Here is a 15,799-nt window from a genome sequence, read left to right on the forward strand (position 1 = left end):
AACTTTTTTAACATATTTTTACATTCATTTACCTTTCCTACTTATTAAAAAAGTAAATTTGAAAAAAGGTTCTGGTTACTAGTGGTAAAATTATAACATACTAGCTGATCCCATACGAACTCCGTTTCGCTTTCAACTTGGAATATGTCATGAACAGTTTGTATGAAAGTCAATTGCCAAGCATTTTCCAGATGCACTTCTGAATTCATTGTTAAGTAATAATTGCAAAAATATTGGACGATCACTTTGTCTGTCGTCTGCTGCTAAATTTGAAATCAGGAATCAATTGACCGTGTAAAAAAATCACGTGTATAAATTTCGACTAAATCATTGCATAACAACGCAATTATTGCCAAACAGCTAAACGAAATTCGGGGGCTCTTATACAATCTTTGATAACTGAAATCAATGGCTTTTCCCTTAAAACTCCCGAGTGCAAATTTTCATAGTAATCCATTGTATCATAACGTCAATATTGCTAGAAACAGCGAAAATTTAATTTAAATAGACGACCCCTTTCGTCGACCCCTGGCAAAACCGTTGGCATCTAAAATCGATTGCCCGTCCCTGAAAACTACCCTGTGCAAATTTTCATCCCAATCCTATGTATAATAACGACGATATTGCAAAAATATTGAAAGGTTAATATGGACGACCCCTTTTGCCGGCCCCTTACACTAAAATCTGCTCAGGAGACAACAGACTTGTCAACTGAGCTATATCACAAGCCCATTTTTACGATAATATTGAATAAAATATAAAACAGTATTTTTAAACACATCCTTTATATTGTCTATCAAACTATCAAACAATTATTGCAAATGCATGAAACATGATATGAAATCAGGATTTGTTTGCCTTTCTGTTAAATTCTCAAGAATAAATTTTTGTCTCGATCCGATGCATAAAAAAGAAATTACTGCAAAAGTTTTGAACAGGACGACCCCTTTTTCTGTCATTGATACAAAATTTGAAATCAGAAATAGATCATCCGTGCTGTGGAACTTGTATGAAACGTGTATGAATTTTCACATAGATCCGATGCTCAATAACAGAATTATGGATGAAAAAAAATTTATATGGATAATCCCTTTTTTTCGTTTGATTCAAAATTTGAATCCAGGAATCGATTGTCCATTTTGTAAAACTCGCGTGCATAAATTTCCGCCTCGATGCAATGCATAGTAATATAATTATTGCAAAAACATAGAACAATTAATAGGGACGATACCCTTTGCTGACCTCTGCCCAAATTGTGCCTTCTAAATACATTTGTCCATGCTGTAAACCTCTCATGTATCTACTTGTATTTATTACAACTAGATGTTCAATCACGACAATATTGCGAAAATAGTAAAAATTTCGTATGGATGATCCTCTTTTTCGAACCCTGATTCAATAATGGGCACCTGAATTCAATTGCCCTTCTCTCAAACCTACCCTGTGCAAAATTCGATCTCAATCGGATGCATAATCACGGCGAAATAGCAAAAACAGTGAACAGTATATATGGAAGACCTCTTTTGCCGACCCTTGTTCCAAAATTTGACCTCTGAAATTCATTACTCGTCCCTTAAAACTCCCATGTGCAAATTTTCATCACAATCCAATGTGTATTAGCGTCAATATCGCAGAATCAGTGAATAGTTCATATGGACGACCCCTTTGGCCGACCCCTCACCCAAAATTAGATTCCTGAAATCGATTGCTCGTTCCTCAAAACACTCATGTGCCAATTTTCATCGTAAACCGACCTATAATAACGCCAATATAGCCAAAACATTATTTGTGTTGTATGGACGACCCCTTTTGCTGACCCAATATACAAAATTTGATAGTTGAAATCGATTGCTCGTCACCTAAAACTGCTTTGTAGAAATTTTCATCTCAATCCAATGTATAATAACGTCAATATCGCAAAAGCAGCGAACAGTTAATATGGACGACCCCTTTGGCTACCCCTTACACAAAATTTGACACCTGAAATCGATTGCTCGTCATTCAAAACACTCATGTGCAAATTTTCAACACAATCCGACGAAAAATAACGTCAATATCGTGAAAACAATATTTGTCTTGTATGGACGACCCCCTTCAGAAAGGGTCATCGAAAAATCTGAAAACATTTTTCATCCTTCCTGGTCCTAATGAGTATCCATGCCAAATTTCAGCTCTCTAGCTGTTAAGACGGCTGAGTCTATAGAGGACAAACAAACAAACAAACAAACAAACAAACATACAGAAATTGCTTTTTATATATATAGATTTTTAGAAATGGAATCTTTGGGGAAATTGTTTATTCTTTCCTAAATTGTGGTTGATCGAGTTGAGAGCATGATTTAAAAAAAAAAAAAGCTGAATCAAAGCAATCAAAAGACTCCATTTAATTCAACCACGGTATCGTGGTCGAATTAAAAGGAATCTTTCGATTGCTTTGATTCAGTTGAATCATTCAACCAAGTAGGCTCACAACACAAATAGAGCAAAAAAAGCTATATGAATTCTGCAATACGGCTTAGATTGTATCAGTTTTGAACTCAATTAAATCGTGCTATGGATATGTGAATAGTTGTAACGAACGATTGCTGTATTGAAATACGAAATGAAAGTGATTCCAAGAACATCTTTCCAGGTGATTACTGAACACAGATTAGATATTATTACTGAATCACCAGTTGAATATAGTTAGACAGATTCTGATTCAGACTCTTATTTTCACAGTTTTTAAAATCGGCAGAAAATGTGACTGAAAAGTCTAATCATTTGAAAGTCACCGAAAAGCATTGAAGAATAATATTGTAAAAATATGAATCGTCAATTTACGTTTAATTTATATGTAAATCGATGTTTTCAACATAATATTATTGATTTTTGTAATTATTCTTCTTCAGATTTCTTTGGTTGTATTGAATAGCGCTAAGCGTGGCACATGGGATCCATATGCCAAAATTTCTTGCATGTGACCCACCATGGGTAACTTTTTTCAAAATTTTGTGAACAAACTTGGAACACGAATTTGTTTCAAAGATAATTTGAACCATAATAAGCGTTTTGGATCAAAAGACACATGGGCCTGTACTTGAAGTCTGTAAATGGCAGTTTCAAAAAGATTCCTGAAAATGTCATTATTGATTTTTTTTTTTGCAGCACCCTCCAGTCATAACCGTAAGTCTGAGATTTCTTTCTTCATGCCTCAACAATTTTTTGAGCTTCTTTGAGAATAAAGAAATAAACACATAGTAAAACTATGTTTAACGATTTAAAAAGCTAAAAATTTGTATGGTACATTGCCAAACGAATCAATTGCATTGCAATTGCCAAGCTATTCAAGGTCCAGGATCTCAAAATCAGAAACCAACGCTCTTTTTGTATCATTCTAATTTTTAATTTTAATTGTAAGTAAATAATTGAAGTGTAACATGTCGCTTCATTTGACTTCCGTATCCTGTTTAGTTTCGAGCAACAGGTTTAAGCTCCACCAAACTATACCAACACACTGAAATTTAAACTTGTTACTTATCAATTCTTCGAAATGGTTCCCGATTTTAAACCTGTGAGAAACTGTCACAAGAAGATTGATGTATCCCAGTTTTGAATGCTAGAAATAGAACGCCTACAGGAATATTTAGCAAATATGAAAACTAGACAAATAAGTTTCCCATCAGAAGAAACTTGTTTTCTAATCTACATTTTTCTGTTGTTAGCGCTATTTGACACCGTTTTAATAGTCGGGAACGTACCAGTGCAGAATATCTGCATAAAAATGAGTATATAAACCGCCTGTAACATGTGGTAGTTTGTCAGTTTTAAATTACAACTCTCTCCGCGACAATTGTAGAAATCATGAACGTATTCACCCGTTGCTTAATAGCTGGTACGAGGCTTAGCGCACCGGAATCGATGCAAGTGACTAATTAGTTGTTATTTTTTGTTCTCTCTCCCTGACGTTATCACCTTTTGTGACAGTTACGGTCCTAAGTGTCATCCTACTGGAACCGATCGCGGCCGAGGAATGTGACTGCGTAAAGCCCTGCCCGCATATCTACGATCCAGTTTGCGGCACAAAAGATGGACAAACTTACCGGCATTTCGCGAATCGTTGCATGATGGAAGCACAAAACGAATGCGACTGCAACACTGCCGGAGGTGAGTTTTGCGAAAGCTTAATAAGGTTTGTTTGTTATACTAAATAATTGTTTACTTGCTTAGAATACCTGGAAACATCGTACAGCAACTGTGGCAGTGAAGATGACAACTGGACTGAGCCAGACTATGAATAGTTAAATTTATTGAGTGATTCATAGGTAATAAAAGCTCTACAAACGCCAAACGTGGTGTCATCAGCGAGGAAAATCCGAACGTCAAGCCAGACTCTTTGAACGAAAACAATAAAAATCGTCTGTCATTAAAGAGAAAATTACTTAAAAATCACACTAGACTGAATCTAACACGTGCAACTAGCGATTACGAGCTCGTTTGTTTTTCGTCTAGGCCTAGCTTCGGAATAATCAGCTTCAGTCGTAGTTTTTTAAAGAGCTTAATGGCACCAAATATTGTGACAGCTGAAAATGAACATACATACGTGGGTACATTTTAGTCGTGTTTCAGATAGTTTTGAGTTAGAGTCTGCATGTATACGCTCGCCAACTACGCTCAGAAAGTTTTTTTGATTATACCGATTTTTTTACGCACTTTGGAATTGAAGTTTGTATTAATTTTAAAATAATCATTACATAAGTTGGTTGGTCTGCTCAGAAAAAGATTCATTTTCCTGTAAAAGCCATCGGAACTAAGAGCTTTATTATTTGTTCACCCTTTTTAGGGCGCGATTGAATCCGGTAAGAATGTGAACAAGCAAGTTTCCGTAAATGTTCATAAACTTCAAGCTAAAAACCATCAGAAAGATATTTTTAAAGATAAATTAATTGAAAGTATGTTTCAAATAAGCCAGGAGCTGGGATTAGATACAAAAGGCTAAAAACCATAGCGGTTCAGCAAGAGATAATTCTTTTAAATCTTAGTTTTTTTCATTAAAAAAATAATGGATCTCTTAAAAGGAATTTCTTCCACTGAGATTCATTTTAAAAAATATTGTTATATTCCCTCATTACATTTCCTCGCATTAACTAATCACTTTGAAAGTTCTCAGCATTATTAAAACTTTGCTCGCGTTTTCAAGTACATATTAGGTTTTTTCTTGTTTTGCTGCCAGACATGCTGAGAACAGTTAGCGTCTATTACCAGGGGGCTCAAATCGAGCTTTTTGGTGTGGGGGAGTGTGGTGGGCCGCTAAAAAAACAGATGAACTAACTGGAAGTTTACAACCAGTAACTGCCGAATTCAGCCAGATGTTTGTGGCCTAGAGGATAGCATCCTTGTCTACTAAGCCAATGGTCATGATATCGAATCCCGGTCTTGGAATAACCTGGCACACATAGTATGATGAAGGTTGGCGGTTTTAGCATTAGTGCCGGTTGTACTTTGGAATTGTACGCTTCAATGATGCAGCACCTGCATTTAGATGGTCGTAGTGGACTTCTCCCCCAACAGGAAAAAAACTGACGAATTTTTCGAGATGGCTAAAAATCTATGTTTCTATCATCCATAGCAAAGTTAGATGAAATCGGTTAAAAGAATGAATTTGGCCAACAAAGACCATTGGTTCAATATGTTGACAGATTTGATTACTTTTCATTCAGTATACAATTTGTTCATTTAAGACGCTCTAATCACCTCAAATTCGCTCAAAATTCATTGATAAGCTCATAACTCTAGAACAAGGTAAACCACCAAAAAACGAGCATGAATATGGACGACTTCTGATGAATAACTTTCGGATAAAGAACACTCAAAACGTCAAAGCAAAGTGCAGTGTAATGGTGTGAGGTGCTTTTCTTGTTCCAGACATCTATAACCCTTAAAAAAATTATGGATAATATGAAAGCAGATTCAAAAATCAGTAATCTGAAAATAAATTGAGACAAATATTCGAAGAAGTTATAACGTGAGGCCCCACACGCTTCCGTAATTAAGTGGGTGGCTTAAGCGCCACTTCCGTATGGAAGACCACCTACCCTGTCTTAATATGTCCAGCTGATGAGACTCGGTCGCTCGGTCGTTTCGATTCCCTATTTTGGGGAAGAAACTGAAGGGTCTCCAGAAAGGGATTCGTACTTCGACCCTTGTGAGGTTGCCCCGGAGACGAGACAAAACCTGGAAGAAATTCGTGGAACGTGGAGTTAGCTGTTGTGCGGTACGAATGAAAACTACCAGAGTACAAGCCGTCGTACAGGACTTCGTCCTTTTACCCTGGTTCTGAAAAGGAATGATCGTGACTGGATTCGCGGCCAGTAAAAAAAATTTAGCTGGAAAAACGCAAATAAAAAGAACAACTTTGTAACTCCCTTTCCCAGCACCCCAGTTATTTACTCATTACTGTTTCTTTCGAGATTTATTGGAGACGAATTTCATTTATGCTGAAAAATTCCGTTCTGGTCTCTGTTGCACACCGTTTTACAATTGAAGTGTGAGTTAGGCCTAACTGAAGCGTTTCGTTACCCTCCTCTGGTAGTGCATGCGGTAGAGAAGCTAGGTATCTCGTATCGTGGCTGATTCTTCCCGATTTCAGCCCATTCTACTGAATGTTTTCATTCCGAAAAATGCAAATTATGCGAAAAGGGACACTTTGGCTCGCCAGTTCGACAAATTTATGGTCCGCCGATTTAAAGATGTTGACCAAATGCTCGTGCTCGCGCAACATAAATTTTGCAAATGTTGCGGGCCGAAGAAAAAGCGGTTGAAAAGCGATCGCTACAACAACATGTCGTTTATATATGTCTAGTACTTACATTTGCCGGAAACTTGTTATGGTGGTAGCTTTGCTGCTATGCTAAGCGATGGTTGATGTCGATGCGATGTCGAATTTTTGAACGGCGGATAACGGCGCAGCTAGAGAGGATAGTCGTCGTTGTCTGCTGTTGCTGATGGAGGTCGAAAATCGCGGGCAATCCGTGAATGCTGTCGGCGTGTGAACCACCTGTTAGAGTAACGGACTTATTTTATACCAGCGGACCTATTTTGGACCATCTTGTCTAGCGCTCTTACAAAGCAACTAATTATGAAAAAAAAATTAGTGCATTAGAATAAGTGCCCGGGCTTTAACTATATTTGTTGAAAAATTTCATGAATAGTTGCTTTATAAGAGAGCGAGACGAAGTGGTCCAAGATAGGACTGCTGGTACAACGTAAGTCCTTTACGCGGCGGGAATGGATGCTCGCCTACGCTTAGGAGTGGTGAAGTGGGTAAATCTGGTGGCGTTAACCGTGGTTTGATGACCTCGGATGCTGCTTGTGGAGAATGCCGACGGGGGTTGACTTTCTTCGGGTTAGCTGCAGTGGGCGTGTGGTGGAATCTTTCAGGGCTCTACAAACCTTGCAGTTTGTCGCACTGCACTACCACTATCCTACTCTTTGGATCTAGTAATGACAAGTCAACTTTACTCTACTTTGAATCGCGATGATAAGATTTAAAAGTAAATAAATGTAGGTATCGATAAGAATAAAACTAATATCAAATCCACAAAACTATAAAACTAAGCACCATCACCAAAACACAACATTAATCTCGAATTCAAAACATAAATCACAAGTTCAAGACATATTTTAACTTTAACGATAGCATAGTTTAGTGGGTTTTGTGTTGGTCGCCAATGAAACAAGTTGAGCACCACTGACTTTCAGTTTGTGCTGCACGGCTAACTTTTACCAAAAACACAAACACTCAAAACCCAAAACTTTGTAGCAATAACCACAATTTACTCTTACGACATTCTCAAAGCCTAAGCTAGCTTAACATAATTTCTACTCACGGGCCCGTTTCCTGCCTTGACATCCATCCATGTTGTTATTAATCATATCACAGCTCGGACGGCACAGGTTTATCACAGCTGAAAATCACGGGAACATCTGGCAACCCTGCCTGGTTGCACTGCTCCACGGGCACGCATCACTTCACAGAGCACCTCCGCTGTCTGCTTCCTGTTGGTTCTGTTCCGGCCTGGCCAAAAGAATGAGCTGGGCACCATAGTGCGTTAAGTTCCCGAACAACGGCCCTGCCCGCATGCTAAAAAACTATATCTTGAACAGTCAGTACGATACATCTACAGTTCTAGAAAAAGTGACTGTCTTTGTAAACGTAGCTGTTGTATCAAACTCCATTTCGATAACGATTAAAACCAAATTATCACGTTAATGAGAAAAGTAATGATCTCAGAAAAGGTGGATGAATAATACGAACGATTAACTTCAGAAACAGCAGTAAGAGGTGCCAGTGTTATTTTGATCTGCAAAAAAAATCGGCAAAGTTTTTTTTAGCAAAATGATAGAACTACTATAATCAATCCAGCTTCCAAAAAAAAACTTCAAGTTTGTCTATGGAGTTTGTTTTCTATCTAAATTCATTAGATGTAACATAATAAAATGAAATGCTACAAATTATTGCAGTTATGTACGTTTAATTATGTCAACTTAAAAGAAGTTATTTGGACTACAGTTAGTTTATAACATATTGCTTTTGCTTGTAAAAGCCCATATGAACTCATTAAGTAATTACATGTGGGGCACGTATTTTTCTTTGGTATAAATTTAATTTTTTGCATATAATATTTATTGTGCAAAAAAACACAGAAAAAAATCGGTTGTTAATTGGCTACCTACTTGCCAAAAATACTAAAACTTTATTTAGACAACAATAAATTTCCGAAAAAAAAGATTACATTTTTTTAAGTTGCACGAATTAAATTACTGGTACGCTTGGCAACCCTGTTAAAAGAAGCGAAAAAAGGAGTAACAAAAACTAGCGTGTTGTTAAGTTTTTGCGACGCATTCGGTTTTTCTAAGTTTTTATTTACGCGTAAATAGATTTCGAAAAACTTCGACAAATCGGCAATGAACGAGGAATATGGATTTTGGCGGCCACCACCCTCATCGGCAGCACATCCAAATGGAATCATACCCGTTCAACATCATGAATTTGGACCACCCCTGGGAAAAGCTGCTTCCGGCTTTTCTTGCATAACGAGCATCGAGTATTCCGGTAATTTGTTCGCCATCTCGTCGTGTCCTTTCAAACAGCATGCGGTGCTGAAAATCGCCCAAAACACCAAAGAAAATCCGTTCCCGGACTTCAACGAACTACGACTGCTGAGCGAGACGAATCACCAGCACCAGTACGTCAACATACCTTCTGCAACCCCGATTTACCACTGACCATACTGACTGGACACTCGATTTCGATTTCTGGATAATTTTTCCAGAAAAAAAAACCAAAAAAATCATTTTTCCAACAGTACGCAATGTCGATTTCAGAGTGCGCATCGATCGATTTGAAGAAATGCTATCCCAGTTAGGAAATGCCACCCAACTTTAAAAATAAAACACGCAATTTCTACGATAAAATCGGGCTAAACAGGACCATTTTTCCTACAGGGCATTTTTTGTCAAATTTTTCAGGTTCGCCACCTGCCGTCGGTATTGCGAACCTGCAAAAGCTGACAACAAAAAAATAGACAGAAAATGGTTGAATTTTTGTTCCAAGAGTCAAGTCAGTGTGGTCAGTGGATTTACCACGGTAAGTTCAGTCTGGATCGGTGGGACGTCAAGCCGGATGTGTTTAATCGTAATCCGGAGGATGCCGAGAAGAAACAGACTGTCCTGGAAGCCGTCCGTTCGCCGTTGATCTGTACCCGGAGGAACCGTTTGCTTCGCTGTTGGACAAATCCATCTGGGCCGGCACGATGGCCGTTGGCTCCGATTGCCAAATATGTGTAAACAAAAGAGAATCTAGTAAACTATAGTTTACTATAGGCTCGTTAGTGTAAACTAATAAGGTGATGAATAAAAATAAAATTTCAGCAAATTATAAAAATAAATACATATGGATACTGGAACCGAAAGCGTAATTATTTTGGCCTTAATATGACTGTTCGTATTAAGGTAATTAAAACCATTTCTATAAAGATCTGCTTATAGTTTTTAATGGTTAGAGCTACAAATTGAACCGTTAGAAAAACAGTATTTAAGATACAAACGATAAGTGTCTCTGTTCTCTATCGTTCTGTTTACCGTATGCTAAACATAAGAATAACGCTACATAAAATCATCAATTTTAACGCAAACCTGAACAGTTCGAAAAGCTGAAAACGTTGTTGATTAGCGTTTCATGAACTTAAAGCAAACTGTCTATAGAACAGTCTTCCCATACATTAGTTTTAACAGTTCTAAACAGTAACATAACTTAACGCCATATTCAACAGACCGTCGTTTTGGAATTCAAGATAAGTGCAATGTTTTTTATGATTTCAGATATCATTTTCTAAACGTTATTTTACGCTGTTTCTAATCGTTTTATAACTACAACAGGAACTGTTGTGTTACAATATTTTGTATTCGGGTGTAGAAAACAAACATTGTTTCTCCTTTTCTCAAAGGTTTCCTTCGCTATTTTGTAGCTCACCCTGTCGAGGCCGTTTGCAATGGTAAACCGGTTCTACCAGCACCATCTGAAACCTTCGGCTCTGTTTGGCTTGACGTGTTCATCGTCGGGGCTTGATGTAAAGCTAACCGTTGCCTGGGTGTTAAAATAAACGAATGTTTATCCGATCTGTTTTTATCCGAAATGTTTTCGCTCACCTGTCGCCGATGCGGACCGACCTGGTCCTTTATAGGTTACATCTTCGGGATGCAACACGACACCAACAGAAATGGTGAATTGTTTAGCTGTGAAATGTTGTACTGTTTTTTTCTTTTTTAACGTTAACACATGTGTTTTCGTTTGACTGGTTACATTTTTAATTATAAACATCAAATGTTGGCTCGGTTTAACCCAATAATTATACGCTCAAAATTAAACAACTATAAATACTTAATTATAACGCTACAATAGTTTTGGTCCAAACTTTGTATGGAGTTTTTACGTAGATTCCTGAGCAAAGTATAAAGATTCCCTAAATATATATTCACTCGCATGAAGGTCCAGTTGCTAAAATAAAAACAAACTATTCGTTAGGGTCTTTTTCTGTTGATTCTCAGAACTGAGTTGCAACGTTTAATCATAAAACTCACTTGCAACATTTAATCATAAATCTTAACGCTGAAGGAGTTGAGTATTTTTCCAGAGAAAATGCGCAAACAAATTTGGCACCCTTTCTTTTTGAGTGACTCTAATTTTTTTCAACTAACAAAATACTGAAAAAAATTCATTGTAAACTGGACACTTTCAGCTACTTTTATGCAAATTTTCCAGCAAAAATTCCCAATGAGTTATTTTCTACAGCCATTGCAAAGTTATGCAATTTGATGTGCGACACCCTTTGAAACCCTTAATGTCGACGGATTTTGCATGGAATTGAATCCTTTTTGGCATACAGGAAGCCGAAACAGTTTTCAAAGCAGAAAAATAGCGATCTGTTAAAGTTATTATGAGTGCGTACTTTATTTTGTCCATGCGAAAACTGACTTTGACTAAAACGACGCTTAAAAGTCTGAAGATCGTTTCAAATTTTCTGACAATTTTTTTTCATCATTCGTTGGTGTATTAAAAATACTACAGTTCATCAGAATATTTTAAGTCGATTTTCCTTATATTAAAATAGAAACAGTGATTTGAAAACGTTGATAGCAAATGCGTATTTCATTTTGTCACGTAATATACCAGATACGCTCTGAGCTCAAAAACGATGAATTTTAAGAAAACTTTTTTTTGTATCTATTTCCTGCATATTTTTAAATGGGTCTGTCATTCAATTCAAATACAACAATAGATTAAAAATAAATCACTATACAAAAAAAAAATCTAAATAAAATATTGGTAAACTTTTTAAACTTAAGAGTCGCAGTAAATCCAACGAGGAGTGTCTGGCTCAAAAACACTAATCTTTTTATCGCTACTTATTTAATACCTTTTGGTTAGCGAACGAAAAGTTTTCTAGTTAAATAAGAATGTTTTGCCAATTTTTAGTTCTGCTAAATGAAGAGAACTAAATAGTAGATTTGCAGGTTTCATTCGCTCTACCTGAATGCATGGACCTGTACAAGAGTTTTTTTCTTATTCCCATGAGAAAATCACTCAAGAAGGGCGACAAATTGGACTGTGAGAACTACCGAGCGATCACTGTTCTCAATGCCACCTTTAAAGTGTTGTCCCGAATCCCACTCCGCCGCCTAACGTCACAAGCAAACAGATTGGTGAGAAGTCATCAGGCCGGCTTCATGGAGGGACGGTCCATGATGAACCAGATCTCTACACTACGGCAAATCCCCCAAAACTACCTTGAATACCAAGTCCATACCCACCACCTTTTCATCGACTTCAAAACCGCATACGATACGATCGACCGTAACGAGCTATTGAAAATCATGGACGAGAACGGCTTTTCCGGGAAGCTGACCAGACTTATCAAGGCGAGATCAAGGGTGGATGGAACGCAGTGCTCTGTGCAGATTTCGGGTGAATTGTCGAGTTCATTCGAATCGCGCAGGGAGCTTCGACAAGGCGATGGTCTATCCTTCATCATGTACAGCGTGGCGATAGAAGATGTTATTCGACGAGCGGTGGGAGAAATGCGGGCACAATTTTCAACAGATCCAGTCAACTTATCCGCTTTGCCGATGACATTGATATAGTCGGCAGATCATCTGCGACGGTGGAGGAGATCTACCGCAAACTGGAACGCGAAGTAGGAAGGATTGGGTAGATGATTAATACGTCCAAAACGAAGTACATGCTGGCCTACGGATCCGAGACCGACCGAACCCGCTTGTCCAGTTATAACAAGGTCACGATCGACGGCGACGAGCTAGAGATAGTAGAAGACTTTGTCTAACTCGGCTGCGTACACTCGGAGTATTCGATCGACGAGTGTTAAGAACCATCTATGGCGGCGTGCAGGAGAACGGAGTGTGAAGGCGAAGGATGAACCACAAGCTCGCGCGACTCTACGGCGAACCCAGTATTCAGAAGGTGGTGAAGGCTGGCCGGATACGGTGGGCAGGACATGTTGCGAGAATACCGGACGACTGTCCTGCAAAACAGGTGTTCGCTGCCAATTCGGTAGGAATGAGACAAGCAGGGGCGCAACGAGTGAGATGGCTAGACCAAGTGGAGCGTGATCTGGCGAATGTGGAATGCCCGAGAAGTTGGAGAACGGTTGCGTGGACCGAGTGAATTGGATAAATATTGTTCATCAGGTTATGTATGTCGTGAGACGGAACATCAAATACATTAATAACCGGTCAGAACATAGCATGTAAGTATTGTTTGTAATACGTGTCTAGTTTTATGTTCACTTGAAACTTTTTTTTTATCGAAAACACCACTATCTGTATACGTACCCTTGGATAGAAATGACTCTCGCAACATAAATACTTTCTTCGAGAGAGTCTGAAACAATAGTGTAAAAAAGCCATTTTAGAGTAAGAATAGAGCAGAACGTTAAACAAACCACACGGATGTATCTATATCTATAGGGGAGATGAGGGCATAACGAGCACCCAGGGCATAATGAGCACTACTCTTTTCTACGAAAGTACGTATTTTCTTAAATAAATTTTCATGAGAATTTGTTTCGCACTTCCTATAGTATTAATTTTTCACAAAAAAAGGAATCTACTTATCATCTTTACAGAGATATTTAAAAAAAACTAGCTTGGTTCTCAAGTTACGAAAATATTATAATTTTTGAGCACTACGAAATAAGCTCTTATGATCTTAAAAAAAAAACCTTGATCTATAATGTACGCACTGCAACATGATGTACACATTGTTTCTCAATTTTTACCATCATAAAAATTTTGATTTATCACTTTTATCAATTTTAAAGCACGTTTTTACTTAAATTTATTGACTAGGGGCATATAGAGCACCATATTATCGAGGCATAATGAGCATTTTCTGCCGTAGAATCTAGCAGCGAATTAAAATTGATTTATAGCGCCACACCTTGACTAGTTTTCATCCGACGATTTAGCCTATTGGTAAGGTGTCGGAGAGGTAATCAAAAGACTAGCGTTAGATTTCTGTTCGAGGTGTTTTTTTTGCATTTACAATTCATGATCGATTTTTTTTTATTGTTACATTATACGGCTAGTAGCATCCTCCGAACAAAGCACATAATGTATGAGCGTGCGTGAATTGTTTGTATTCTACAAACAGACCTAGATTATTTTGTTATTGCTTTGTTTGATGAATCTACGACTCACCTGACTTCATTGAGTTGAATTCGCTGCTAGATTCCCCGGCAGAAAACGCACATCTTGCCCTGATTAATGGTGCTCATACTGCCTCAGGGTGGGTTCTCTTTATGCCTCCACAGTGGCTGGTTTTCAGCTTTTGGCAAAATTTTTTAAAATGCATTTTTTTAACGTTTTCATCTAGTTTTTCACGTTTCAGCCCATTAGGGAATAGGCTTTTCAAGTGTCTAAACACGAAACAATAATGTAACTTCCATATAAAAGCTATTTTCTATGGTTAAATAACCGTTTTCCTTAAGGTGGCCATTATGCCCCCATCTCCCCTACCTCGTCTATTAATAAACTCAAAGTCAAGTTCAAACAAGTGACGTTTTGAAACTACTTCGAAAATCGGGCCAGACAAACTATATCGTGTTGGGCACATGCAAACTTACCCAAAATCTGCCACCGAAAATGCAAACAAAATCTCTACCAACTCTCATTTGAAATCTATCTATTACCTCCCATTCAATCAATGAAATGGTTTTTTCCTAGATATTCTAGTTTCAGGTATACAAAGCATTACAGAATCAAATTCAACCATAAACAGAAATTTCAATAACTTGCATTTGTATTGCATAGTTGCATAATTGCATTTTCGGATTCTCCGCACCCAAATTAACTAATAGTCTGCTCCTAAATCCATTGCACCTTGGAAAACCGTGAATTCTGTTGACTTGATTAAAAGCAAAATCTTATTTTTATTTCATCATTTCATTCATTATTTATCTTATCCTTCATGCATTAAAACTATCTTCATGTCGTTTTGTGGTTCGCCTCGTCAGCCCACTAGGTCAGATGTCGTCTTCATAACTTCAATTAATTTCCCATGGTTTGTTACTTTTTTTCAACCCGCAGCTGACCATTTTCCGCGATATCAAACTTGACATCACGCAAGTTGGTTCCGTCAAGGAAAAGATCCTCTTTCCGCATCCCAACGATGATACTGGTGCGCACCGTATCCGGATAGTTGTTGGTTGAGTTGTACAGCTCCTTGGAAAAACTCACGTACGACTTAAGTGCTGGTCTTGAAACGGGTTCGACCTCATTGATTATTTCTGGTTTTCGTTCAATAACTTCTGGGGAGCTAATGCTGCGAATCGATTCCTGTCGATCAGTTTCTTTCGGGTTGGTTGGAAGTGCAATAACTGGCTTATTTTCCTGCTGAGGAGATGTTGATGCTGTCCCACTGTTACTTCGTGAAATTGTAAAATTTGCTTTAGGATGAGATATAAGTAACTTTTTTGGTATGGAGTTAGAATCCATTCTTGATGACGATCTCAGAATATTCGCGAATTTTGTATCACCTGGAATAGTTTGAGAAGATGGAACAGGGCTCTTTAGGTTGTTACGAACTTGTTCTACATTATCTTCCATTTCGTGACTCTTAAGGAATTAAGAAATTTTGCAATTATACGAGTTGAGACCGATTGACCTTCGCTACACGGGGTTTTGACTGGAACTACTGAACCATTTTCTGATATCTCAAGTTCATGTTTCGATTCAAGTTTGC

At 37.8% G+C, this 15,799-nt stretch overlaps 1 protein-coding gene across 1 annotated transcript; it reads left to right on the forward strand.

The window, feature by feature from the left end:
• Window positions 1–3,761: 3,761 nt before the first annotated feature.
• On the forward strand, window positions 3,762–4,330 carry LOC129750174 (enhancer of split M1 protein). Its single transcript, XM_055745428.1, has 3 exons — window positions 3,762–3,874; window positions 3,967–4,146; window positions 4,210–4,330. Exons 1-3 carry the CDS (start codon window positions 3,844–3,846, stop codon window positions 4,278–4,280), a joined length of 282 nt encoding a protein of 93 aa, XP_055601403.1. The 5' UTR covers window positions 3,762–3,843; the 3' UTR covers window positions 4,281–4,330.
• The last annotated feature ends 11,469 nt before the right edge of the window (window positions 4,331–15,799 follow it).

The sequence above is a fragment of the Uranotaenia lowii genome, chromosome 2 (assembly GCF_029784155.1).
Source record: "Uranotaenia lowii strain MFRU-FL chromosome 2, ASM2978415v1, whole genome shotgun sequence".
In the NCBI taxonomy this organism is placed as follows: Eukaryota; Metazoa; Arthropoda; class Insecta; order Diptera; family Culicidae; genus Uranotaenia; species Uranotaenia lowii.

Bases quoted from the DNA above. Each gene is read 5' to 3' on its own strand.
- LOC129750174 (XM_055745428.1), top strand. From the start codon at position 3,844: ATGAACGTATTCACCCGTTGCTTAATAGCTG. The intron at 3,875-3,966 runs GTACGAGGCTTA...CTTTTGTGACAG, and splicing joins CACCCGTTGCTTAATAGCTG to TTACGGTCCTAAGTGTCATC. The intron at 4,147-4,209 runs GTGAGTTTTGCG...TTACTTGCTTAG, and splicing joins CGACTGCAACACTGCCGGAG to AATACCTGGAAACATCGTAC.